The 27,856-nt window shown below is 41.9% G+C and overlaps 1 protein-coding gene across 1 annotated transcript; it reads left to right on the plus strand.

The window, feature by feature from the left end:
• The first annotated feature begins 3,414 nt into the window (after nucleotides 1–3,414).
• On the plus strand, nucleotides 3,415–27,825 carry LOC139288958 (rho guanine nucleotide exchange factor 10-like protein). The gene is made up of 27 exons (XM_070910429.1): nucleotides 3,415–3,463; nucleotides 5,723–5,986; nucleotides 6,088–6,115; nucleotides 6,844–6,917; nucleotides 8,169–8,408; nucleotides 8,541–8,674; nucleotides 12,243–12,356; nucleotides 12,668–12,776; nucleotides 12,970–13,073; nucleotides 13,597–13,674; nucleotides 13,952–14,131; nucleotides 14,561–14,677; nucleotides 15,966–16,058; nucleotides 17,115–17,285; nucleotides 17,779–17,924; nucleotides 18,198–18,364; nucleotides 19,097–19,212; nucleotides 19,651–19,778; nucleotides 19,904–20,004; nucleotides 20,947–21,068; nucleotides 22,289–22,375; nucleotides 22,861–23,081; nucleotides 23,281–23,438; nucleotides 23,566–23,708; nucleotides 25,788–25,959; nucleotides 26,351–26,467; nucleotides 27,239–27,825. The coding sequence occupies exons 1-27, from the start codon at nucleotides 3,427–3,429 to the stop codon at nucleotides 27,823–27,825; spliced, it is 4,008 nt and encodes a 1,335-aa protein (XP_070766530.1). The 5' UTR covers nucleotides 3,415–3,426.
• Nucleotides 27,826–27,856: the final 31 nt, after the last annotated feature.

Consider the following 27,856-nt stretch of genomic DNA (forward strand, 5'->3'; position numbering starts at 1 on the left):
AAGTAACGTCATTAACGTTAGTACTGAAGCCCCTGGTCTGTCTGCAGCGGGAGAGCGGGACACCGAGAGGAAGAGGAGGTGGAGGGAGGGAAACACAACAGGAAAACCCTGGAAAGAAGAGTTTCTTGGGGAAGGCTGTGCTCCACCAGAGACATGTTCTCGGAGTAGGAGTGTGAGGACGCCGGTGGACTGCAGGAGCAGGACTAGAGGTGAGCTAAGACTTCACCAGGGAGGAGGAGGAGGAGGAGGAGGAGGTAATAGAGAGAACTCGTTTAGCTTCCATACACCTCCTATCGCTGGGCGGTTGGACCGGGGCAGTCACAGGCGGACAGACTGGGTCGTAATTCTGCCTGAATTCTGCGTAGATCTTATTAATCAAGCCGGTGATGAAGAGCTCCGGACGGCAGGTGAGTGGCTGATCAGTCAGGAAGCAACATGAAGGAGTGCTGTTCATGAAGACCCTTTGAATCCAAATGTGAGTTCAGTCAGACTACAAGCTGAAAGCCCCTGCACACACTGCAGTGTGTGTTATTATCCTGGAGCCTGTATGTTGTGTTTGCTGGAGTTGTTTTATTCCTTTATTACTATTGGCATGGTCATAGTTAAGTAAAGTGTTGTACATGGTTTATATATATATATAAATATATATATATATATATGTAATGCAAGAAAAACAAATCAGTGCAAACAAATCTGTACACAATGTAAGATGATACATAGACATACACACACACACACACATACATATATATATATATATAAGATTATCATAGCTGTATCTGTAGAACCCAGATGTTTGGCGATGAATATGACAGCACCATGATCTGCTGAAAAGGACCAGTATAATGTAGGTTTATGAATGCATGTGACCTGTCAGAAACCAGCACAGACTGCAGGTTTATGTTGAGGTGTGTCCATAACAGACAGTCAGTTGCAGCTGCAGCTATTTCCAATAAAGAGTTTATATTACAGGTTTTAGGGCTAGTTTTGTTTTACTGTTTAACATCATTTTTTAGACTATGATCTCATACTTTTACTCTGATTGAAATGCCACAATGGTCATTACAGTACACATATATATTTTACATATATATTACAATACATATACATTTATAAAAGATTTTATGAGATCAGTCTTTTTGAGTCAGGTGGTTAAACATCCATCGTGTCCTTTGTTTGGTGCAGGAGGGTCAATAAATAGAAACGTCTTTATTCCATCGTTCCTTAGTTTTCAATATCTTGTTTACAGTCTCATATTATCTTCCTGTGAGATTATGAGTTATACAGTATGTTGTACACATACAATATGCTGTACATAGTATGTTGTACATATACAGTATGTTGTACACATACTGTATGTTGTACACATACAGTATGCTATACATAGTATGTTGTACATATACAGTATGCTATACATATACAGTATGTTGTACACTTACAGTGTTGTACACATACAGTATGCTGTACATATACAGTATGCTGTACATATACAGTATGTTGTACATATACAGTGTTGTACATATACAGTATGCTGTACACATACAGTATGCTGTACATATACAGTGTTGTACATATACAGTATGCTGTACATATACAGTATGTTGTACACATACAGTATGTTGTACATATACAGTATGCTGTACATATACAGTATGCTGTACATATACAGTATGTTGTACACATACAGTGTTGTACATATACAGTATGTTGTACATATACAGTGTTGTACACATACAGTATGCTGTACATATACAATATGCTGTACATATACAGTATGTTGTACACATACAGTGTTGTACATATACAGTGTTGTACACATACAGTATGTTGTACACATACAGTATGCTGTACACATACAGTGTTGTACATATACAGTGTTGTACACATACAGTATGCTGTACATATACAGTGTTGTACACATACAGTATGCTGTACATATACAGTATGTTGTACATATACAGTATGCTGTACATATACAGTTTGTTGTCAACAGGAAAGCTCATGCAGTGACCAAAATAGAAACTTTGTCCTGATGGTGGCAATAGAGGAAAGTTCAGGGGGTCAAAGAACATGAATGTGGGCAATAAATTCTTCATCTTCTGGAAGCCACAGATTTATGCACCAAGAGAGATTACTAGGCCCTGATGCTAATGGGGCAAAACACTCTCATCTCAAATAGCAGAATTCATCAGCTTTCAGTGAAACATTATGCAAGAATGTGCCTTCATCTTGTTTCCGTGTTTGGCTTTGGGCTTTAACTGAATGCTGTCATCGCAGTGGGAGTCAGTAGACCACTTCGTCTGGACAATCCCGAGGCTGTTTCCTCCTCCTGGTGACAGCAGAGCTCCCTTTCTCTCTGCTATTGTCCATTCAGCTGTCGGGCCCACGTTATCTTCTTTCCATATAGCCTGCTGAATTATTCATCTATTTGTCTCTTAATTCAGATTGGCACAAGAGATTGTTCTTCTCACAGACTTTTATCTGAATACTTACATCTTCAGATGCTAATAACATGACTTCTAGTACTTCAGTCAGGTCAGTGTTCATGTTGTAGTGAGAACATAACAGGTCCTGGCCTTAGTTAAGACTTAAGAGTACGTAATTTATGTCCATTTAGCTAGTTTTGAGTATTATTAAAAGGCATGGACTCATGTTTCAGTGGTTTGTCATCTGGCTGAGCAACAGTTTAAGAAAGGACACGTCTGGATTCGCTGTAGAGGAATGTAAAATGCTCATGTTGCCTCTGGCAAAACGCAGCAAAACACGACTATAGCCGCTCGTCCACATGGATAAACACTGCTTTCCCAAACCTCTGCTCTTCATCATACCTGTGTGTCACCATGTGTATGGACAGTATGTGAGTGACTAATGTGACTCCTCCAAAGTTCAGAAATCCTTTGTGATTCTGTTTTGGATACATTACATTATTTGTGTTTTATCATATTAGTGCTTTCTGTGTACATTTCTGTGTGTGTTTATTTAGGTATGCATCTTGGGTATGTTGGTGATGATGTACATGCTGTAACACATGCTGAGGTGTAAAATCTGTTTCAGAGTTTCTATTTAAATCAGTATTTTAGTTGGTTTCGGAATAATTCACTTTTTGCTCTTCTATAGAGCAGAAAGCCATCTGATCATGTGTGTTGTGATGTTTGGTTTGAGGAGGTCAGCTCAGTGTGTATACAGTACAAAGCCTGTGCATTGTTAGCTAGTTAGTGTGCGGTGACTGCAGTGTGCTGTTTACTGTAGAAAATAATGCTGGCTCACATGGATTGACATGTGTCTTCTGTTTTCAGGGGACAGGTCTTGACAGCCAATAATGATAAAATGAATCCTATGAAAACAGGACTGATTTTCTGTTGATCATCTCTGAATAATGAAACATGCGTTCACAGGAGCTGATGTGACCATTGAGAAGGACCCAGCATGACCTCTCCACATCCACTTCTCTGTCACCCTATGGGTGAGTCATTCAGCCTTCATATTGATGATATCATTTAGGTTTATATGTTTGAATTCCTCTCGACATAGCTTCAGTACAGGTCCTGGCCTGTGCTGAAGCCTTGATTAGACCTTGAGCTTCTGGAATATCCTTTACTTCCATTTAACCATCATGACAGATGTTTGATTGACTGCTTACCAGTAGGTCTGCCATTAAGCCAGGTCACAGTCACAGCCAGCTCCTCTACTACTATGAATTGAAGGATTATTCCAACAATTTAGTATTTCACTTCCACAAAGTTGAGAGACTTGTGAAGAGACAGATGTTGGAAGCAGCAGAGGCAGAGATATCCTGACTTTTAGCCTGCCTGCTAAATGCCCACGTTATTCGAAATTCACGGCCACAATTTTTAATGCAGGCTTTCTGTTTTGTAATTGATGGTGATGATGATGATTATGATGATGTGATCAGGCTTATTGTCTCAGAAAACTCCAGAGCCACAGGCTGAGTGGTGCTCAACATGAAAACTGGTTTCATGTGAAATCCCCTTTAATATTAGAAAATGCAGATTCTCAGTTGACGTTTTTAACCTCTTATTGTTTCATAATAGCAGTTCCTCTGCCGTGACATCCTGCAACAAGGGAAGCAAAAAAGGACAGAAAAAGTCCAGTCCAACCTGAACGCATGCAGTCTGTCTCAGGGCCTGTAGGTGAAGCCTGACTCATTAATCCCCTGCTGTTCTCTGGAAAGGACCTACTAGCCTAGCTACCATATGTTGTGTAAGAAGGAGCAAGCCTCTGCAGGCCATATGCTTCTGAGACAACCTTGACACAGATCTACCTGTGAGGCAGAGATGCAGCAGCAGGAGGAGGAGGAGGAGGAGGAGGAGGATTGGCACAGTGAACTCTGGATGCCTCCCAACAGGGCAAAGTGCCGTAAATATACTGCAGTCTAGGAAACTGAAGGTATTCAAGTCCTGTGAGCACTATACTGATGATCAAGAGGAGGTTTCTTCATGACTGATCAGAATATCCACAAGTCCATTTATTGTTGGTGATCCAGTACCATGTTGTGAGGGAGCTGTAGTTTGTTTGTCAGCAGATGTTCTTTAAAAAATTCTACCAATTAGATGTTTAGTGCAGCCTGTATTTAAGGCTGAGAGGTGAAGAAGTCACACAGTGAACCTGGGGCTTTTGGAGGCCCTTGGGGGGTCTGGAGCCATTTGCCCAGTTGGTATTTCAGCCTTGTTGTTGTTTGGGTGTGTAAGTTGTGTTGCAAATGAGGAGTGACAGGTGAAGGGTTAGTGCTTAAAAGCCATATGTTGAGAGTGTAATCTCTCCTACCAACAGCGACTAATCCTCTGTGTCCAGTGGCCGCCGTTTCCCATGATGCTCTGCTCACTGGTCAACAGTCTGGTGGTCTGGCCTCTTACCTCCTAGGTTTTTACTGAGAGGAGTCCAGATACACTGATAAGTTTCAGATCCAATAACAACAAGTCGCACCTTGTAACCACCTGCAGCGTCAGTTTGTTGGAGTGGGAACACCTGCTCAGGCAGGCTAACTGGAAATCTGTGGCAAAGTACAATGCATTTTGTGTTATTACAAGCTGTGATGAATCCATATGTTATGTAAATGCATATTTATTGTATATTCACATATTAATTTGCTGTTTCATTAGCTAAATAAAAAGACCACACATCTCATCTTTATCTTATCTGGATTAGTGGATATTTGTAACCAGTTCTTAGTTCAATTAGCTAGTTCAATTTCTATTGTACCAGCATCACAATCAGCATGTTGACCCAAAGCTTCACATTCTTCCTAAAGGGGGAATTAAACACCACATATCAATTAGTATACCACAGATTTTGCATTGCAAAGTCAGTTTCTTTGTTCTTGTATGCGTTCTTGATGAAGCCAATTAACTTAACGTCCATTAGCGTCCACTCTGAGGTCTGTTTTATGACCCGGATGTCATCTGAAGACAGGGTGTTTGGGGAAAGTTCATTTTCAACAGAGTCTGTTGTCATGACCCTGAGAGGCCATACGGACCTCATCCATTCCTTTCTCAATGAAAAAGGTAAAATTGGAGTCAGTTCTTTTGTGGCATTATTCATCATAGTCCTTATCACGCTAAAATTCTCTGTAAAGCTCATAATGTTCAGGTTTATATGACACTGTAGGGAGAAACTGAAAATGTTGTTTAAAAAAGTACTGTAACTACAGTGAAACAGTAGTATTAGTTGTATTTAGTACTGAATCACTTGCTTCTTTCCTCAGTGTCTATATCTAATGGGGCGCCACACGTAGAGGAAGATGACGATGAAGATGAGCAGGGGGAGAAATTTGAGTTTGATGACGGGGATGACATCAGACCCCCAGACATGAGTTGTGGCTCTTTGATGAAGAGTGAGTGGTCCGCAGACACGGCAGTGTCAAACCTTTACGCCCAGATAAACGCAGCCCAAGAGACAGCAGGGCAGGACATGACCAGTACAGGACAGACGGACCAGAACCCCTCACTGTTCCACCAGGACTGCTCAGGTGAATGTAGCATGTAAAACAATAGGTATGGATGTCTTTAAATTAGGGTTTGTATGCCTGTAGATTGCGGTATAATATTCTTTTTCTTTCTTTTTCACCAGATATGGAGGTCAGGGAGTCACCAGAGGGGTAAGTTATGGTGGTAATGGTTATAGAGGGTCCAACATTTAACAGAGCTCAATAGATTTCATCACAACAAAAGACCAATCTGACAACAGGGCAAAAATCATATGAAGTCTGTCAACATGTGCAATATCTCTGATGTTGTGGATTTAACCACCAGCTTTTACGATCCAATAAACACACGACAGTATTTACACACAGAGTAAAAACTTGAAATAGAAATGATCAGACCTCATACTTCCTCGTAACGTGATAAGATATTTACTGCCTCAGAGGTTGTGAGTGACAAAGGTCCCCGTCTACCCTCTTTTATTGTCAGCAGTCTCTGATTGGTCCCACTGTGTATGTGGGACTGGACAGGCTTCAGCTGAGCATAAAGGTCCATTCTGGCTCCTTGGAAATAATAGTTTGACAAAAAAACAGACAAAGAAGTTCCCTCACAGTCCATTTACTAGCTTTATTCCAGAGCTTTAAACAACGTTGCATGGTCATAAGTGGACCTTCAGCTGAGTCTTTGTTTGTTAACCAGGCTTCAGCCTTTTACCTGTTTAGAAGTTCTGGAGTGTAAATTATCTCCAAAACCACCGCATAGATAAAACATGTCTTGTTAACAGTTTTAAGACTATAGAAGAACCTTTGCCGCTAAGAATCAGCTGACTGCCACTGTCCACATTTGAAACTGATAAATATGAAAAGTTCTTTGAATGACCTTCAGATTGAAATGCTTGTTGCAGATGTTCTACCTCCTCTGATCAGGGAGTGACTGAAGAGGCAGGGAGTTGCTGGAAAGAGAGCAGTATAAATAAAGGTAAGAAATAAGAGGCATGGCAGTATCTGATATGATGCTCTGAACCAGACCCCCGGCTCTGAACCAGGCCTCCGACTTTGAACCAGACCCACGGCTCTGAAGCAGAACTGGTCTGTGTCCATACGCTCACCAAAGTGTGGATGTTTTTCTGTTTGCTTGCATGCGGACAGCCCAGACATCACACCGAGCCAAGGAGTGGCTCAGTGTGGTTTCAGAGCTCACACTGCGATTACACAAAGGTACACAGCCTGCCTGTAGTGGTAGCTTTGGTGGTAGCTAGCTTGTAGCAAAGGTAAGATGCTGCGTTTCAGTGAGTTTCCATCTTTTTATTTGAAAACTGTAAATGAGTTCTCCGTCGAGTTGGAACAGGGAGCCAAAGTCCTGTTTAGACAGTAATGAAAAGCAGCCAGTGTCACCTAGCTGTTAGCATTAGGAGGCGCTAGCTGTCCTCCATGTTACCATCTGAGTGGTAGTTTACAGTGAATCCAGTCATTAGATTGTACATGTACTGTAGTACCTGTGGGACTGCTGAAGTAGTGAGCCTGTGTTCGTGCAGTAAGTCAGGTTTAATTCTATGTGTGCTAGTCTTGACAGGTCACAGTAATGTATGTGTTAAACCTGTTCTTCAGTGACTTCCTGTGAAATTAGTAATCTTCCCTGAAGGCAGTGAACCTTTTATTTGAGAATAAATCAAGTCTGTATAGAAATCACATGCAAGACAGGTACGCTTCCTCTGAGTGAACTGGATGCTCTGCTAAAGACAACCACGCTTGAACTTTTATTGTGGATCTCCAGAAACGCACTCGTACACATTCCTCATATGGGTAAAAGAAAGTGACATGACTCACTGGTCCTTGATCAACATCAGCCACAAGGAACTTAATCTTGTAATATGTTACATATGTTACAATGTTTTGTTTCTTTTTTCTCAAAATAATTCGACTGTATTCACCAAATCTCTGAAATGTTTTTTGATTTTCCATCATAAAACATGATCAGATGAAGATCTGTCACATGGGTCCCCCGCAAACAAACAAATACACCTTCTCCTTCACTTAGCATTTAAAGCACAAGAGCATCTTTCACTGTATTTACTACTATTGAAATCAATGATTGCCAGTGACAGGTGAATGTAAAATACCAGAGCGTGTTTTAGACAACAATCAGCTTGATGTGTATGTGTTTGTTACAATCACTAATATGATCCTTTAACACTGTGGTACCTAAATCCATGGTTTCATTGTTTTGTAGGAAAACCTTGTGTAATGCCAGAGGGCGGCCAGGATGAGTCCGGCGGTGCAGTAACACCGCAGCACTCTGCTGAAGACGAGGTTCCCTCTTCAGTCAGTCCACAGACTGAACATGACTCAGCTGCCGTAGACAGACCAACCAATCAGAGTACGGAGAACTGCAGCCCAGACAGCGTGGTCAGAGACCCAGAGGTGGTCTATGATGATGTACCAGCTGAGAACCTACAGCACCCAGTGGAAGGTGAGTCTCCTTATTAGTTTTCACATTATAGAAAAGTGTCCTGCAGTATCACTGTGGGCTGCACAGACAGAATTAAGTATTAACTGTATTATATGAAACTGCACACTGTGTTTTGTTGGCTTCTATGTGCAGATGTTGACGACATCTATGAGGACATCCAGAGACCTGATCACCGCGGCTCCAACGGCTGGAGCTCTAGTGAGTTTGAGAGTTATGATGAGCTGTCTGACAGTGAGACTGTCCCTCCAGCCCGCAGCAGCAGCAAGGTAACTATATATAATAAATACATTTATATGATTTTATTTTAAATGTGAATAACCTTTAGTATTGGGGACACTGTGTGTGTGCTGCAGCTACATTTTCCTGCCCTCTGTTAGAGGGTGCAGGTGACTGACTATGATGAAGAAACACTGTCCAGGACTTCCAGTTTCAGCAGAACATGTGCAAAGAACATGTGTGATGGGATCTGGAAAAACACAATAACAATAATACAAGAATATTATGTAATAGGATGGGGCGAGCGGTGGAGAAATTGTAAAATACAGATACAATAATCACTACTTGGTGCAAAAGGCAACCTTGAACAAATAATAACCTGGAAATGAACAAAAAATACTGCATATTTATAACACAAGTTGATCCTGAGTGCAGTGTCAGTTCAACACTGTGATCCTGCTCATACAGACCAGGTGCTGATGTGGAATAGTCCAAGTCACGGCAGAAACGGGGGGTTTATACATTTAGATGAATAATTCTTCACAATATTTCTTTGAGCAATGCTTCCTTTCACTCATATTTTCCATTTAGTAGAGTTGGATTTGTGTGTAATTGTTGACTGAACGTTACCATTTACATTACATGTTTGTATCATGTGAGTACGTCAGTCACGTGTTGAGAGATTGATGCCTGTTGTGAAACATGTTGAAGAGGTTTGCGTCATTCCGCACTGGAGAGGATGTGATATTTTTGTCCACATGCAGGACGTCTGCTCTTCCAAGTTATTTTAGTTCCACTTTTTCCACTTAGTTTTACTTTCTGTCGAATTTCAGGATGTTGTAGTTTTATTTCCCTTGGCTCACTGCTTCTCTCTTATTCCTTTGTTGTTCCTGATTTATTTCTATGGGTTGATATTTTAGAAATGTTTGAAGTTTAGTTTTGGTTGAGTTAGTTCAGTTAATACTCACTGGGTATAAATCTGATGATTGAAGCTTAACTGATGCTAAGCTAACTGCCACTAGCTTTGCTAGCTCTGTTGTTGTAAGCGTCAGACAGCCCTCACTGTGAGAACTGTGGGGTTACAGTTCGTGTCGGGGTTCTGTCTTGTGAACCTAATATGCACATTCAGCCTGTTGAATAAGATAACATTACTGTACATTTGCAGAAAACATGGATTAGACTGATATGTGATATGTATGTATGTATGTATGCATATATATAATGAGGTCAGAACAGTTTTTTCAGGTCATTATAATTCATTACAATTCATACATTGTGTTATAGAACAAATGATAAAAATGATGGCAAAAAAATACAAATTAAAAACCAATTTACGAAAAAAAAGTATAAATAAAGAAAAAGATATAAAATAAAGATTTAGAACTAGCTGTGAACACATTTACATATTATCACCTCATTATTATTGTTAGAAAACAGTTTCTTATTTCCAGCAGTTACCAAGCAACGTGATCATTCATGTGGAGTGGTGTTTGTGTCACCTGATGAACGTAAGTCCAATATTCTCTCTCTTTCAGCTCTGTTTTTGGTCTCTACCAACTCTTGAGGGAAATATCTGGCTCTTTAGCTGCTAAATGCTCCACTGTGTTCACCAGCTAGTCTCTAACTGTGTCTGTCTGCTGTTTGCTGCTGAGCAGGTAGTGTACAGTGGCTTTTTACAGCTTTGTCTCTGAAAACGACGCTATGAGAGGGCTGAGAGTGAACCAGAACAGTAGAAATGCAGTCTGTAAAACCAAAACAACAAGCTGAAAGAGGCTAAAAGACTGTGTGTGGCTGAGGGGAGCTACAGAGTTGGTGATAATTTGTCACTATAAGCGACTCCTTTCTTGTTGATATGAGATGTATTAGTGCAGCTTTAGGATCAGTGGACGGCTGATCCAGAACTAATTTTTTAACATTTACACTGTTGAATTTAAAGGTCCTGAATGTTGTGACAAAAACATTTGTCAGTCTGTGGGTATCCACTTCAAAAAGTCCAGAATGGTCCAACCCAGAAATCTTGTTGGTGGGGAAATGCCACAGGTAGTCTATAGTTAATGTACTATGTGAATGAAACCTGGTTTGATGAAAAGAGGAAGTGAATTATTTTTAGCAGTCTCTCGCTCTGTCAGCACTTCTGTCTTCTGTGTCTGTCACCATGTGTTACTCCTGCTGGAGGACTTCCCCCACTCAGCTCATATGTTAGTGTTTTGAAAAGGACACGGTGTAACTGGAGGAATCTTTCAGAAGTTAATCACAAGGAATAATAAGGAGTTGATCGGCTGCTTTTAAATGCAGAGGATGTCTCTCTGAATGTAAGAGAGTCACTGATATTTGAGGTAGGTGTCTTGTCTTCTAAGGCTATAAGTAAATAATGAGTAAATCATAGCAATAACTACAGCTGAGTTATTGAATCACATCAAACTTTGAGTACTGCTGGAATCTGACGTCTGGAAAACTGTTGGAGTCGTGATGAATATATATTTCATTAAATTTGACGTATTTTGATACGTTTTTACTAAGTTCATGTGTGGCTGTGAATTCTTAAGAATAAATACCAACCGCTAGTAGACACATGAAGAGTTCAAAGAGGGGATGCTGCTTTCTTTTCTAAGCTCTTTGTGTGTTTATATTTGATTAGTTTTAATGGGTTTTAACTTGTTTTATTAGTTCAGTTTTAATGGATATGAGTGAGTTTCAGTTTGAGCTAGAATACATACATGGTAGAATTTGGTATCAGCTTCAATTAATTTTGGACCTTGAGGTGTTTATTGCTTATTAAATACAATAAACACATGTTCATTTCAGCCAGGTTTGGTATTGTATTTATAGACTCACTTGCAGCACAGATCCCTTGTATGTTGTACATGGTAATAGTTTACATCTCTGCAGAAGGTTCACTGCTGGTCAACAGCAGATTAGGCGCCAGTATACTTCATCAGAACTGCTTGACCTTTCTGAGGTCGGATAAGGAGGATCTGTGTTCAAACATGTCTGTAACTTTCTCAAACCAACTTCTCCGACAGAATCTGTTCCAGGTCGAGTTGCAAACTGTGTTTGATGGATGTCCAGTTCTTTTTCTGTACAGTTCTTGGTAGGATTTGTGTTCTTGCTGGATTTCGGTGGTTGCCTAGCAGCGTGACTCTAATCATAGACATCCAGTGTTTTAATCCTCAGCTGTTAATGATGCTTCTTTCTGAAAGGACTAAAAGGACTAAAAATCTGTGTATGTTGGTGGGAACAGGTGCCGTGTTTGGGATGTATGTTCTTTGTCACTAATGTGAAGTTCCGTTCCCAGCTTAAAGTCGATTTATCGATCTGTTAACAGGCAACAGCACTGTACTGCATACAGCAGCGAGATCTTTGAAGCATCTGATTGTCATTGAAGTCTCCCGTGATATAAACAATTCAATCATATTTAATATTCCAATATATTGCCACTTCTCCTGTAATTTCACCTCAGGCAAATGTTTGTATTTTCAACAGCTGAGTCCTGAACTGCTTGAAAGTTTAGTGTGAAAGGTTCATGTTCAAACACAGTGATATTTGACTGAACTCCTGGCCTCAGTACATGATGTTGCGTTTGTGTTTCTGCTCTGCTGCCTGCTGTTGGACGGCCAGCTGCCTGCAGATGTGCTGAGGCTGAAGGAGCGTTGTGCCGTCACCAGGAGGGAGTTGGCGGTGCGCCTCAGTACGCCTCATGTTGCCAACATCAGACAGAGCTGTGACACAAAGGTAGGACTGAACTGAATCACTCCTCATATTTCTCTCATGTCCTCCTCCTCCTCCTCCTCCTCCACCTCCTCATTTTCATGGATACAGCTCCTTAAGGGAGGAGGGACTTGTTCTGCTGGCCCTTTAAAGGTGTCGGATCTGAGGAACCGAAATTATCTCAATGGATCAACCAACAGAGTATTGTCATGCAAATGAGGATCGAGTCCCTTAATTAGTTTTTAAAAAGTTTCAAATAGAATTATTAAACGTTTTAACAAATGGTATTCCATCCATATTTCTTTTTCAGATGTTATTATCTTTGTGTTTTCCAGGTGCAGCAGTTGATGAAAGCAGCGAGGAACGGCACCAAGGACGGTTTAGAAAAGACAAAGTTAGCTATGATTCGCAAAGTGTCATTCCTGCAGAGAAAAGACTCCACAGGTACAAAAACTGGAACTGGGATTAACAAGTTCACCGAATATGTTCAGTGTATGGAAAATCAGATTCTTTTTCTCTTTTAGCACCAAGGTGACAGTGAACGCTGTCCCGAGAAAGTGTGTACCAAAGCCACCAGAACACTTTCCTGTGTGTTTCTTTCTCTGTGTGAAGAAAGTGGTTGTGTTTGATGTTGCAGGTGAAGGGAAGGATGATGCAGGTTACCTGGACGTGTCTGTGTGTGAGTTAAAACACCCTCCACCACAACTCTGCCCCATGCCAGAGGGGCTCAGCAGCCAGCAGGTGTGTGTGTGTGTGTGTGTGTGTGTGTGTGTGTGTGTGTGTGTACACTCACGGCCAGGTGCACGTGGCTGTGTATCATAATGACCAGATGATCTTGGACAACCTTTACAGCTTCTCTGCTTCTGTGACATTGATGTATTTTACTTTAAATATGCAATCAGCGTAAATACCATCAGTTCTCCCTCAGTGAGCGGGGCTCTTCCCAACACTTCCTGCAGATGTTTCACATTAAAAGCCTTCCAGCTGCTCAAAGCAGCATAATTCTCCTGTTTACTTTGTAAAACATCTGCAGGAAGTGTTGAATTTCCTAGATGGAAGCTTAACATTGATCAAAACAATGTAAGGCAAAGTAGACGGCACTTTAATTAATTAGTGAATGAAAGCATTATATACTTATCTGAGACACTGTCATTATTTTAATATCAGCTTTTATTTGACATTTTATCGGATGTACAGTGTGTACAGTATCTTGGTATAACCACTATAACTTGGTATAATAAATGTTTCTCTGCGCCTCCTTCAGGTGGTCAGACGTCTCATCCTCAGCTCCATAGTGCAGAGTGAGAGCAGCTACCTGGACTCTCTCAAGAGGATCCTCCAGGTGAGTCTCCTCTCTCCTCAGGTAACTCACTGCATGTCTCTGTGGAAAGATCTTAAGCCAGTGACCAAAGCATCACCAGACAGCATCAGTGATGATGGAGATTTTCTGTGGTTCCTCACGTTGTAACATTTGATATCAGTATTTAGCTGTTAAGAAATGATTACGGACGTCAAAGTGCACAATTTGATCTCTTCATGCACTTCACTGCTCCACCCTGCTGAAAACAACATGAGCACAGATCAGCAGGAGGCCACGCTGACCTCTCTTTGTCTGTCAGGAGTACCAGCAGCCTCTGCTGGAGACACAGAGCTGTATCCTGAATCCCAAGAAGGTGCGTCAGGTCTTTTACCGCCTGCAGGAGATCCATCAGTGCCACTCGATGTTCCAGATCGCCCTGGCGTCCCGCGTGGCCGAGTGGGACCACAGTGAGAAGATCGGAGACCTGTTTGTGGCCTCGGTCAGTCGCACAGACCTTTCCTTCTCAGAAGTATCAGAAGTACAGCAGATAGACATTTTCATTATCCTTGTGATGAGTCATAAAGTCTTTGTTTAACCCAGTGTTCCTCTTTTCTGTCTCACTCTTCATTGAAGGGTTATGAAGTTTAATATATCATGGCTGCAACGTTTCATCAGATCAAAAGATTCTGGATGTCTTGTGCATCATTTTATACACATATTTGTTATCTTTGGACATTTTGGGATCTCCACTAGAGTTGTTAGTCTTTGCTGAGCCTCCAGCAGGTCAGTGGGGTGGAAGAGAAATCACTGTTAAATCAGTGTGCTTAAGAAAAGAATAAACAGTTGACTGTTTTACTGGTGGCTGTGAAAATTATTATACAAATGATTTATCAACCACAGTCCTGATGTCACTCTCCTTCCTCCACAGTTTTCAAAGTCCATGGTGCTGAACGTGTACAGTGACTACATCAACAACTTCACCAACGCCATGACACTCATCAAGAAGGCCTGCATGTCTAAACCTGCTTTCCTGGACTTTCTCAAGGTGCTCACACTTTGTTTTAAAACATGTAGTCCAGCGTTGTCGACACACTGATAAACTAGACGGCTTTCAGTCGAGTTTTTTCAGTCGTCTGTCTGACAGAACTGAAACACACCTCTGTTTTATCCGATGCTTTTATTTTGACTGTTACGCCAGCTGTTTATTACAGTCTGCACTAAACAAACTCTGAATACATTTTAAAAATATAGCCCTCATTTTTGCATTTGATGACCTCAATTTTCTGATCACTGAGTGTAAGATAGTATTAATGTTTACATCAACACTGAAGCTATTAAAGCAATAAAAGCGTCAACAGTGCTTAAGAATATATACAGAGAGTGGACACAACACAAAGTGCCTGCATGACACAAACACACACATAAAGTCAGTCTGATACAGTTTCCACAGATTAAATGAATGTTAGACCTTCTTTCACAGTTCTTGATTAACTGTAATATTAGACAAACTTAAAGCCAAATATACAGTAAAGGAGAGACGTGTGGTGATATTTCAGAATGAAAACACTGGCAGCACAGACTGTAAATGAAATACACTCTACAGAATATCACAGGCAACAATCAGGAAAGCTGTGATAAAGGTTGTTTTTTCTTAATGTAAGATATTCACCTGCTAAACCCACCAAAATAATAATAATATAATAATAAACTTTATTTAGGACCTTTCATACACAAAGTGCCTTATAAATAAAAAAGAGTATACAAGTTAAACAACTATTAAAATAATAACAGTTAAAAAAAAATGAATGATTATATTACAGTGATAATAATTATCATTATCATAAGCACTTTCACCATCATCATCTTAATAAGATTGAGCAGCGGTGAACACAATGAATACTAACAACAGGTTGTAGGTAAATGTTGTTAACAGGAACTGATGTTCTGAGATTCAGAGGCATAGAACTACAGAGATGACTAAATGCTTTAGATGATTAAATATAGACCTACTGTGAACTACGTGTGCACTGTGAGCTGCATTATGTGGACAAAACTAAACAAGGAAGAGTGAAAATTAGTAAAATAAGTCATTTATGAACCACAGTCAGTACAGAAATGACTGAATAAAGTTAGAAACCTGGCTAAGCCAAACTCTCGCTGCTCGTGACAATTAAAAGATAAACGAAACACTGAGATACTGCAGTGGTTACATTTGACTAAAAAGAGCACACGTGCACATCCACGTTAGATCTGAAAATATAATCGAACACACGACATGGTTCCTATCTTAAATGTTACAACACTGACGAGATCTACTGTCCGTGTGATTTCAGAAGAAGCAGGCGTCCAGTCCGGACAGGATCACTCTATACGGCCTGATGGTCAAACCCATCCAACGCTTCCCTCAGTTCATTCTGCTGCTGCAGGTGAGTGACAGACACACCTGTGCGTTCACACTGATTCACATATTATGTTGTAATTCAGCTTCAGGTGGACCTGAGATTGGTGGGACGTCGTCTGTAGTAGCTGTTTGTTGCTTCTCTGGGTTGAACATGAATCATTCTTTTAAGTATAAATGACATATAACCACAGTGTTTCCGTCTTTTAATGACTGAAACATCCCGCAGGTCCTTCATTAAACCAGCCACACATTACATGTATAGACTTATTCATAAACACAGTCCTACATGTGTGTTTCCCTGTAACCCTGAGGCTATTTTGGCGTTGACATTAGCATATTATGGAAATTAAGTCTTTCAGGAAGGTGCTGCGTGGTGTGCGGTCAAGTAGAATATTTGGTTTCATTTCAAGTCCTGAAACTTTGTGTTGGAGTTTCTGACAAGAGGAAGTAAGAGGCAGACAGGAGGTCCACTGCAGTGCATTGTGGGTCCTGGATGGTAAAAATAGCTCTAAATATTCCCCCTCAACACCTGATAATACAAAACAAAGACAAACAGGTGATATATATATATATTACTGCATGTGATTGTTCTCTTATCCTGACACCCTCAAATGGCAGATGTTCATCAGAAACTGTTCTCCAACAAGCAAACAGAGCGTTGATGTGTGATGTCCACATTAGGGACCAGAGGAGCCAGCTGATAACAATGAGTGATCATTTCTAACAGCGAGATGTCGACTACTGGGAGCCTCAATGTGCATCAAAAACATGTGGCACAACTCTTCTCCTTTATTCCACTCTGCTTTATTCAGCATTTGTTTTAGGTTATCTGTCTGAGACTGTTTCTGGTTACTATCCACCGATAACTCTCCATAGATACCATTTAAACAACATTAACGTCATCCTTTTCTTTAAAAGTATTCCTAGTTGATTCAAGACTTTCAACCTTTTTTCAGGGGTTAACACTTGTATCCCAGTGTGCAGGGATGTGAAAGAGACTGACCCTCCATTCTTTGCACTCTCTGTACATTATTATGTTCCCTGTCAGGTGAGTTCACACTCTCTGTTGTTGTTGTATCAGGACATGTTGAAGAACACTCCAAAGTCCCACACTGACCGGCTGCCCCTGCAGCTGGCCCTCACTGAGCTGGAAACGCTGGCCGAGAAACTCAATGAACAGAAGCGTCTGGCTGATCAGGAGGCCGAGATCCAGCAGTTAGCGCACAGCGTGGGGGACCGCAACTTCAACAAGGTGACACATGATGCGTTATAGTGTGCATGCATGAGCTGAGATTGGGATAGTAATTTGATTAAATCACAAGGCGGCTCTTACTAGTCACCATTTCCTCTGGTCATGGAGTTCAGCAGGGTTCATCCTCTGGGGAGCATGAATCTGTCCAGTAAATTTCATCACAATGTGTCAATTAAGTTAACATATTTCTTGTGTTCAGTTGAACTGTTTTGTCTTGATGGTGGCAGAGGCGACCATGAATATCCTGAATTTCATATCAGTCATTAGTCATTGAGATACTTTGTGGTCGAAAGCCTCACATCCAAACTAATCAATGCCTGGGCATCTACATTCATCAGCTCATCTTTGTCTTCATGTTAACTTGTCTGCAGACATTTGTAGATCATCAAGCAGCACTTGTAGTTTGATAAAAACAGCACTGCCATTCAGCAAGAAATCTGCCAGTTTTCCTTGAAGGATTTGCTGTAATCAGTGAACTGCTTTGTGTTTCCAGCTGCTGAACTCGGACCAGAGGAAGCTGATTCAGTGTGAACTGCTGACTGAAATAGTGTATGGTGATAAAGGTCAAGTTCTCAAGTCAAAGCAGCGAAAGGTCTTCCTCCTCAACGACACCCTGATCTGTGCAAATGTCAACCTGAAGTGAGTCTCTGTTGGACCCTGAAGCTCTGTTATTGTTTGGTTTGCCTATCTTAGCCCAAAGACTGGAAACGGGGGGGAACTGCGAGCCCTGCTCCGTCAAAAGTCAAACTCCAAAGCTGTAAAATTACATGTTAAGTATTTTGATTAAAATATAAGAATAAGAAATGAGCTGATGCTGTTTCTGAGAGTTGGATGCTGCCTCTGTGGTTTACCCTGATGAGACAGCTGGAGACAGAGGAACTGCCATGTACTACAGATGTGTTTGTCCACCAGGGGTCCCCCTGACATCAGCAGCCTGGTTCCTGTTGGTCCGAAGTACTCTGTGAAGTGGTGCTGCTCTCTGCTGCAGACTCAGGTGGTGGAGGTGGGACAGGACAGCCTGCAGAGCCGGGACAATGTCATCACAACCCGACGCCACAGCTCCACCTCCAGCACCTCAGGTACATCCACAGCTCGAAATCTCACCTGTCAGCACGCACACACACACACACACACTGTCACGCACACTGACACTCACAGTCGTGTTTCCATCACTTCAGAGGACATTACATTAACTTACATTCATTCCCTGGAGACTTACCCTAACCTTAAACAAAGTCTTCTCCCCACAGCGTGAGTAATACACACACACACACACACACACACATGCACATACACACTCTCACACACAATAAATACAAAGCATACACAATAACTCACAGAGCTCATGCAACAATCATATGTCGGTATGTCTGTGTGTGTATATATATATATAATTCTGTTATGACTAAAAAAAAAAAAGACTGATTGAAAGAATGATTAATAGATTTAAACAGTATTTAATTATAACCAATTAAGCAATTAATACATTTAAAAAGGTAATTATTCATTGGTTAATTAAATTAGCAAGTCAATGATACAATGTACTGTGATTGAATCATGAAATTAATTGTAAAAAGCCATTTCAACTGGTTTACTTGACAAATAGCAAATCATCAGAATTGATATTGACACAGTTTCCTGTCTCTAATAGTGTCCGGACGAATGTTAACTTGTAACACAGTGGAGGACATCAGCGGTCCATCAATGAACAGATTCAGTCAGATTAGATTTGTGTGGTGGTAAATAAAGAACCACTGCTGCAGTGAGCAGATGATGCTGAGGTGTAACGCTGAACGCTCCCTGTGTTCCAGGTAAAGTGTTTCTGGGTCCTCCCAGACTCTACCAGGAGCTGGAGGAGCTGCAGCACGACCTGGCTGTGGTGGAGGAGGTGTCTCTGCTGGTGGGCACGCTCCATGGAACCTACCAGGTAACAACACTTCCTGTTCTCAGTTCACTTCTGCTCCAATCAGAATGCAGCGACTCGTTCACATGACGTGGGACTAACACAGTGTCAGTCAAATCAGTGCTCATCTTAGAACACTTTATTTATTACATTTATTATTATTTTAACTATAGTTTGTGGTTATTCTCTTGTTTGTTCCACTTTTCTCTTTTCTTTCTGCTGTAAAGCATTTTGTAACTTCAGTTTTTAAATTAAAGGTCCCCTCCACACACGTTTTAAGACATAGAAATACTCTACTTTGAAATTTGTGTCCGATTGGTTTTCCATAAAAATGTTTAATCACCTCAATAAAAATCCTTCAAACTTCTGGCTGCTGTACTGCTCAAGACGGGCTGAAAGTTGATGTTAATAAAGCTGAAGACAGTCTAACTGCACCGTCCTTCCTCTCCCCTCTTGTGCCAGAATCTGAACACCACAGTGTCTCAGGACTGGTGTCTGGCTCTGCAGAGGCTCATCCGTCTGAAGGAGGAGGAGATCCAGAACGCCAACAAGTGTCGCCTGCGTCTGTCCGTACCAGGAAAACCTGACAAGTGAGTGTCAGGAGGTTCATAAAGCACAGGTTCAGTCTCAGCTGTAGTCAGGTGTTTCCAGGCATTTGTGTGCAGCCTTGGATTGCAAAGTAGATTTTCATGTCCACTCTATTTTCTGCTCCCAGGTCTGGTCGTCCAGTGAGCATCATGGTGGTCTTCAACACTCCCACCCCCATCAGTAAGATCTCCTGGGTGAACCGGCTCCACCTCGCCAAGATAGCTCAGAGTAAGTTCAGCCCTCACACTTAGATAACATCCAACACTCACTGTTGTTCACATAGAGTGAGACGGAAAATAATCCACTCTTCTTCTTCTTATAAATCCTCCAATTATTCTGTTCACCACCAGACTTTTATTGTGAAAAGTCGCTGTCGCTCCATTTAGACCATAGGACTCTAAAACTATCTCACGTATTCTGTGAGACAGATTTAGTGGCGACAAGATGAACACTGAAGCTGACCAATTTGCATAAAATATAAAATGAAATTGAAGTATGCAGCTCATTTGTGCTGAGCCTCATGTTTGAAGTCAATAAACCACCTGGCTGCTTTCTGTTTCCCTTTTAGTTTTAATAGTCAGTTATATTAGAAAGCGTCTGTGATTCCTGGACCATAAATCAAGATTTTGATGTTAATGCTGTGGTGGGCATTCACATACTGTATGTTCTGTCACCATATTTATAGCACAGCTAAACTCTGGATAACTTCAGCAGTCAATCCATAAAATATATATAAATGCTGTGTACAAAATGTTACTGAGATATGATCTTGTTTTGGGAGGGAAACTGAAAAACAGGGAAATAAACACAGGTAGAATTGAAAACCTGATTAGGTATGTGAAATTTGTCTAATTTACTCGTATACTGATATTATAGTTTAGGAGTTACTGCAATAAACACATTTAAGTGTTCCTCATTATGTGTTTATGTTAAGTAATGAATATCAGCTGATGTATTGTTACCTGAAAACTCACAAATGATAAATGTCAGGACCTGCAACACCTGGCCCTGAGCCCACGGAGCCTTTTCAGTGATCAAACCGTGGTCCAGCTCAGGGTCCAATAAGAGAAGTTATTAAGTTCCTCACATGTAGGACATTAGTTTTGGTAAAACAGAGTGCACTCTTCAAACTAAAAGATGTGAGTGTGCGTGTGTGTTTTGTGTGTTCAGGACAGGAAAACACACCAGGGTGGGAAAGTGCTGAAGAAGATGGGAAGACAAAAGCTCCATTTAGCTGTCCGCTGTTGACCTGCAGACTTCCTGTCTTCTCCTCCAAAACACGCACACTGAAGGTGAGAGCTGCTGGTTATTGATATAAATATATGTATAAATATGAGGCCCAGTCATTAGTTTGCTCAGTGTGTCTGTGGTTTGAATGTGTGGGTTCTGCGGGAACTGATAACAGACATTAGTTTGCAGGTCACAGAGCAGCAGCCATATGTTCTGGTTGTCTATCAGCCAAACATGTCTGTGAAAAACTGATGTTTACATCAGACTGAGGCTGAAGGCAGAGGAGGTTCCAGCATTTCAACATAAAAATAAATTTTAGGGAAACAAACCGTGAAAAAGCATTAGAGGATGATGAAATTGAGGTCATCACAAATGTTGGAAACCCATTTTTATAAATTTTGTTTTCTGACTCTCCAGGACCGGATCATAGTGATGCTGCGAGCTGTGCCCATGTTTTGGAATGGTTCATCAATATATTATTCATCAATAAACAAACAAATGTCTAAATAAATGTTACAATAAATACACAGATACAGTAATTAATATAGAAATACAGAAATAAATAATGAAATGCATACTTGGGCAAATAAATGAACACAGGTATAAACTGTATGTTAGCAGTTTGTATGAATTTTTCCTATAATTCTACAGTGATGTTATTACTGCCTAGAAATAGATACTTAGTTCCTGATTAACTAACACTTTTTACTTATTCATTTAATAATCATTTATTTATTTATTTCAGCTTGTATCTATATTTTATTATATGTTTATTCTTGTATTTATCATTTTGAATATTTATTTATTCATCCATTTATTTCCGCCTTTATCTATGTATTTATTAGTTTATTTATTCATTAAAATATTGATTCATTCCTTTCAGCTATTTTATATTGGTTTTGGTTCTTTTATTTATTAATTCTATTATTCATTTCGACAAGTCATTTTTTTGTCCTCATCATCATTCATTACAGCAGTAGTATATTCAGTATCCTCTGTAACCACATGCTTCTACAATGCCTCTATGGGGGTGTCCTCAGAACATCCCGGATTTGAATCCTTCCTGGGATCACTGTTGCATGTCCTTCTCGTCTCTTTGTCCTGTTTTCCTGGAAACTGTTCTATAATCTGTGCACTCATTTTCACAATGAAAGTAGTGATTGATGGAAAAAGTCTCCCTCTGGTCTCACATGTGAAGCCTCTGACTGTACATGTGTGTAAACGAACTTGTATTTGTGGAAGTCGTGCAGTAAATGAAACACGTGTGTTTCTGTTTGTGTAGCTGGAGGCAGCTCTTCACAGTCCGTCTCAGTCCAGCCTGCTTGGTTTCTGCACAGCCAGTATGTCTTTACCTCAGGGTTACCTCTGGGTGAGTACAGTTAGTGTCAGTATGGTACAGTATGATGATTACCATCAGTTTAGCACAGCTTGCTAGTTTCCTCCCTTTTGTGTTAACAAAGAACAACTATTTTATTGTAAGTAGTACAAGGTATGGCCTCACAGTTTGAGTGAGAATTCTTTTTTTCTTTTTCTTTTTTTTTTTTTACATTTGACCTGTAGTTTGAATTTTGAATAATCAAACTCAAAAAAAACATTCTTTCAGTATATGATCTAAATATTCATCAGATATGTCATAATCCCAGACAGTTCGGCCATCTGCATCTGGAAAACGAAAGTACAAATCATCAAGAGCTTGCTATCTTTTGAAAGTTTTAAAAGTAAATCACATTTAATTCATGATGTCTAATAAACTCCCTTTCTTTTATATGTGTATTTGTGTGTTTTTACATGATAATTGTTGTTAGAACTGTCTCATTATAATTGATTTGCCCTTTTTGTTGCCATGGTCTTCAGGTGGCTGGTGGAGGAGGCAGCTCCACCCATGGCCAAGTGGAGATCTTCTCCCTGAACCGAGCCACCCCTCGCCTGGTCAAGACCGTCCCACTGAGGGTCCCAGTCCTCTGTCTGGAGTATGTGAAGGAGCCGTGTCCCAGCACAGAAGACAAGGAGGCTGAGAAGTCCCCGACTGCAGCCAAGATGGGGAACATCATCTGTGTTGGCCTGCAGGACGGCAGGTCAGTCAGTGTCTCGGTCTGTAGAATCTTCCCCCTGCTTCCAGTCTTTATACTAAGCTCGCCACATCCTGACTCCAGCTCTGAACACACAGACATGAGACTGAGATCCCTCTGAACATCTGAGGAATCGTTTAATACGTCTTCTCTTTCTTTCTATGTGCAGTATTTGACTGTGTAAAGTGTCTCCTTGTCTTCACAGCATCCACGTGTACAGCAGCGTGGACACAGCTGTTCAGTGCCTGCTGACCTTGGTGAACCCTGACAACTGTCCCATCCTCGTCCTCAAACACTCGCTGTCTTTCCTCTTCGCTGGACTGGCCAATGGCAAAGTAGCCATGTACCACAGAAAGACAGGAGGTGAGCGCTCACTGAGAACCAGCACTGACGAGGTGCTGGTTTACATTCACAGCATTTCACTGCAGCAGTAATGTGGAGCAGAGAGTTTTGAGTTGGTGCTAAACCATGGACCCCCCCCCCCCCTCAGAGAGACTGTGGGACGTGGACTCGTGCAGGCTGGTGTCTTTGGGCTCTGAGCCGGTCTGCAGTCTGCTGACAGTTGAAGACTCTATTTGGGCCAGCTGTGCCAACCAGGTCACTGTCATCCAAGGATCCAGCCTCTACACACAGGTACGCCACTTCACCAGCAGCAGGTGGACAGTTCCGTTCAATATGGACAATTAAAAAGGGTTGGACAGTGTTTGTTAATAATTCAGCAGAGGGACACCCGAGTGCTCCAGGCCAGCTAGCTGGATGACCTCTGATTGGCTCATACAGGCAATGTTAGAGGTGTGTCACCTTTGCTGAACAAACCAGCGTTTCACATGTAATCAGGTGAGACTGCAGTGAAGATCTCGTGTACTGCATTGTGTTGGTTTGGAGTCAAATTAACATGCAACACCATGTTCCAGACACTCGCAGCTGCTGGCTCACTGCGCGACACTGCTGTCCTAGTTTTTCCACACAAGCTGAAAATCAACTCAAATAAATCCTAATCATTTTGTTCAGTGAAATATTTCATATCTTCCTGTCGTGATCAACTCAGTGTGTAGTTTTCTTTTTCCAGTACTTTGTCATCACCATGAATGCCACGTTTTATAGTTGCACACAGTCTGTATTATGTTTCCCCTTCTGCCTCCATCTGAGTCGATCACCAGCTGTCAGTTGTAATTCCTCACAGGTCTGTCACTCCGATGGACCTGTGTCGGGCAGCAGGTGTACATGGGAGGTGTGTGTGTGTGTGTGTGTCCGGGGACTCTGACTCTTGTGTGTGTCTCTGGAGCTAACAGGCTGCCAGCTCCCTCTGTCTCTGTGGGGAGTGTGTCATTTTATTCACTCGCTGGTGTGTGTGTGTGTGTGTGTGTGTGTGTGTGTGTGAGTGTTTGCACTTGTCCTTTTGTTGAGCATGAGACCTCTCTACTACTACTAGGCTTCATGAAACTGATGAAATATGAATATGTCCTTAAACAGAAAAGCTGATGAGTGGATGAGTGAAGAAGAAGCACCTGGTGGACTGAGAGAGAACCTGAAACACAGTGTTAGACTTGCACTGACATGTTTGCTTATATAGCATTATTAGTACAGTGGATATGGTGCAGTTTTGATACATATTTAATTCAGATCAATGGGAATCTGGCTGCTAGTTACAGTTGCACAGACCAAAGTGACTGACAGTGACAGTGCTGACCTTGTCTTTGTTGCATTGGCCATGGAAAACCTATATTTTGTAAAGAAATGATCATGCAAAGAATAACTGGATTTGAGCAATCATCGTGCTCAGTACATGTGTTTGCTAATAATCACTTAACGTGCACAATAAAAACCTTTGTCACTGAGTTTTCACTCATTAGCTCTGTCTGCTCTCAAACCCTTAGACACCCACTATCAGAGTCTCTGTGTCTCTCAACATCTCCGCTCTGCGTGGAGTGTGTTGTTTTTCTGTACCACTGAAAGTGAGGACTGTTCAGGCTGCTGCGCCATATTATTCCCTCATTTAGTCAGTCAGTTAAGAGACTGACTCATCCTTCTCTTATCAAGAATAGAACAGGAAGTGGAGCATCAGCATCGCGCCCTCTCACAATTTCAAACAGGGCACACCATGGTCATGTCATACGGTTTATGGAAACCTTTATGAAATGATCAAAGTGATCATTGTGTGTTTTCTCCAGTCAGTAACATGTTCACACTGCTTCCCTACTTCTCTAATGAGCAGTTATCCTACTAGACCAAAAGTAGCCAATCAGGAATGACCTAGTCCAGTTCTCTGATTGGCTGAAGTTGTGGAACACCATAACACTCATGGATGTGTAAAGAGAGCCGGTCAGAGAGCCTCACTGCTAACTTGTCCTTGTGAATCTCCTGCAGCTCAGAAATCATTTCCGTCATTATGAAGGAGACGTCTGTTAACTGCTGACAGCTCAGTTATTACACTCTTTGTGCTTTGAGTCTTCAGTCTGCAGGTTTAATATTTATAACGTCATCCCAGTGTTAAGTCTCTGGGGCCAAGCAGGTGGGGGCCACAGAGAGAAACACTAATGCACATGTGCAGTGGACGGCACCGTGTACAAGCAAATCAGGAAGCAAGAAAACTTTAAGCTTAGTCGCTGGGTGCAATTTCCCCTGAGTTTGTACTGACAGGTGACCCTCTGTCTCTCTCTCTCCTGTCTCTCTCTCTCTCTCCCTGTCTCTCTCTCTCTCTCTGTGCTGCAGAGTTTCGAGGCCCACCCCGATCCAGGCTTCAGTGTTAGCCACATGGTTCGTTCTGGCGGGGGTGTTTGGATGGCCTTCACCCAGGGCTCCTCCATCCACCTGTTTCACACAGAGACCTTGGAACCACTGCAGGAAGTCAACATCTCCACCCGTACCGCCCATCTGACACCAGGCGAGGCCATACAACATGTAGTAGAGAGTCCTGTATTGGACTTGGACATATTCTTATACCTTTATGAACACCATTTGATATCTCAAGGTGATGAGATAATGAGGAATGATGTATAAAGGAGACAACAGTTCATTCAGTCAATGAGGAAGATGAACAGCACCATCTTTGATGTTCCTGCTCAGTTCAATCTGCTTTTGTAACTCTGCACCCGCTGGACGTCGTTATCTCCACCTCATAAATCTGTAAGAAGATTAACTACCATCTGGGGAGTTTCAACAGACTTCCTGCACTGCTCAGTGGGTTCTATGAGGGTCCTGGATCAGGGCTGTGAAACATAGACTGTGTTGGGTTGGTGGTCATGTTAATGGTTGAATGTCTGTTTGTGTTCCAGGTCAGGTTTGTGTCTCAAGCTTGCTGATCTGCCAGGGCCTGCTGTGGGTGGGGACCAGTACAGGCATCATCCTCACCTTCCCTGTACCAACCCTGGAGGGCATCCCCAAGATCACAGGTCAGTACTGAGTCCGGGACCTCTCTGACTCTCCTCCTGACTGCAGCACGTTCTCATTATTCCCTGAAGGTGGTTCATATAATCTCTGCTGCATGAAATTACGACCACATGATGTGTCTGTGCTGACTGAGGCACTAAGACACCCCCAAACAGGGAAGTGAGCCCCAACAGCAGCCAGTTCAAGACAAAGAATCAAAGCAGGAACTATATTTAGTAATGTTTTTTACACATTGAAGCATTTGTAGTTGGGCTTTGAGAGGATCAAAACGTGACATTTTTACTGAAGAACCTGAAGCCAGTTTTCATCACAACCCATGTATTCCTTCTGCTCGTCATAGTGAGCAGTACCATGTTAACACTGGCCTCTAATGAGCCAGTTAGAGGTCATTTATTGATTTATTTATTATTATCTTGACGCTGTATCAAAGCTCCCAAAATCCTGAATCTGTTATCCTGCACGGGGACCTGAATACAGACATGATGAGCACACAACTAGCTGCTATTTTAAAAGCTGCAGTTGAGAATTGTCAGTGTAAAAAGGTTTAGCATGTAATCTCTGTTCAAACTAATAAGCAAAACCAACCAAAAATAACACAGAAGCTTTTTAATAATTCATTCTCTTCCATCTGGCTGTTGTGGCTCTAATATTAGTTTCAAAGACCTGCTAGTTGATCCAATATATTAGGATTTAGATATTTAGCAGTTATCACTTGGCACAGCAACCCCATCCTGTGTATGCATCCTGCTGATCCTGGCATAATGACCCCTCAGGTAAAGGGATGACGTCTCTGAACGCTCACTGTGGTCCGGTGGACTTCCTGGTGTCGACCTCCAGCACTCTGGCCTCCGACTTGCTGAGACGAGATTCCATCCTCAACGGCAGTGAGGAGGGTGTGAACGGAGGAGGTAAAGGTGATGTGGGAAGAAATGAAGGAGGGCAGAGGTTGGAGCAGAGCAGCTACACCCAGGACTCAGACGCTTCTCCACTGAGGGAGGAGAAGCCCAAGCGTCTCCTGCTGCAGTACCACCTCAACTCCACCTGCCAGCTGCCCGGGAAGCTGCTGACAGCTCAGCCCGAACAGGGGAACCCAAGGGCCCCCCCAGACTCCCTGGAGCACAGCCAAGAGGACGGCTCCATCTATGAAGTGAGCGAGGACCCTGATGTGTGGGTGAGGGGGCGGCCCGTGGAGTGGGGGAAGGAGGGGGAAGCCAGGCGCAGTAAAGTCACCTCAACCGCCGTCTTCTCTGGTGGCAGAGGACACCGCCGGATAGGACCGACAGCCTCATCAGAGACCGCCTCAGACTCCACTGAAAACACTCTGCTGGTGTGGCAGCTCCCTTTAACTCTCAGCCAATGACAGGCGAGCATGTTACCTGACTCACCTGACT

This window comes from Enoplosus armatus, chromosome 8 (assembly GCF_043641665.1).
Source record: "Enoplosus armatus isolate fEnoArm2 chromosome 8, fEnoArm2.hap1, whole genome shotgun sequence".
NCBI classification, from domain to species: domain Eukaryota; kingdom Metazoa; phylum Chordata; class Actinopteri; order Centrarchiformes; family Enoplosidae; genus Enoplosus; species Enoplosus armatus.

Bases quoted from the DNA above. Each gene is read 5' to 3' on its own strand.
- LOC139288958 (XM_070910429.1), top strand. From the start codon at position 3,427: ATGACCTCTCCACATCCACTTCTCTGTCACCCTATGG. The intron at 25,960-26,350 runs GCGAGGCCATAC...TTTGTGTTCCAG, and splicing joins TACCGCCCATCTGACACCAG to GTCAGGTTTGTGTCTCAAGC. The intron at 26,468-27,238 runs GTCAGTACTGAG...ATGACCCCTCAG, and splicing joins GGGCATCCCCAAGATCACAG to GTAAAGGGATGACGTCTCTG.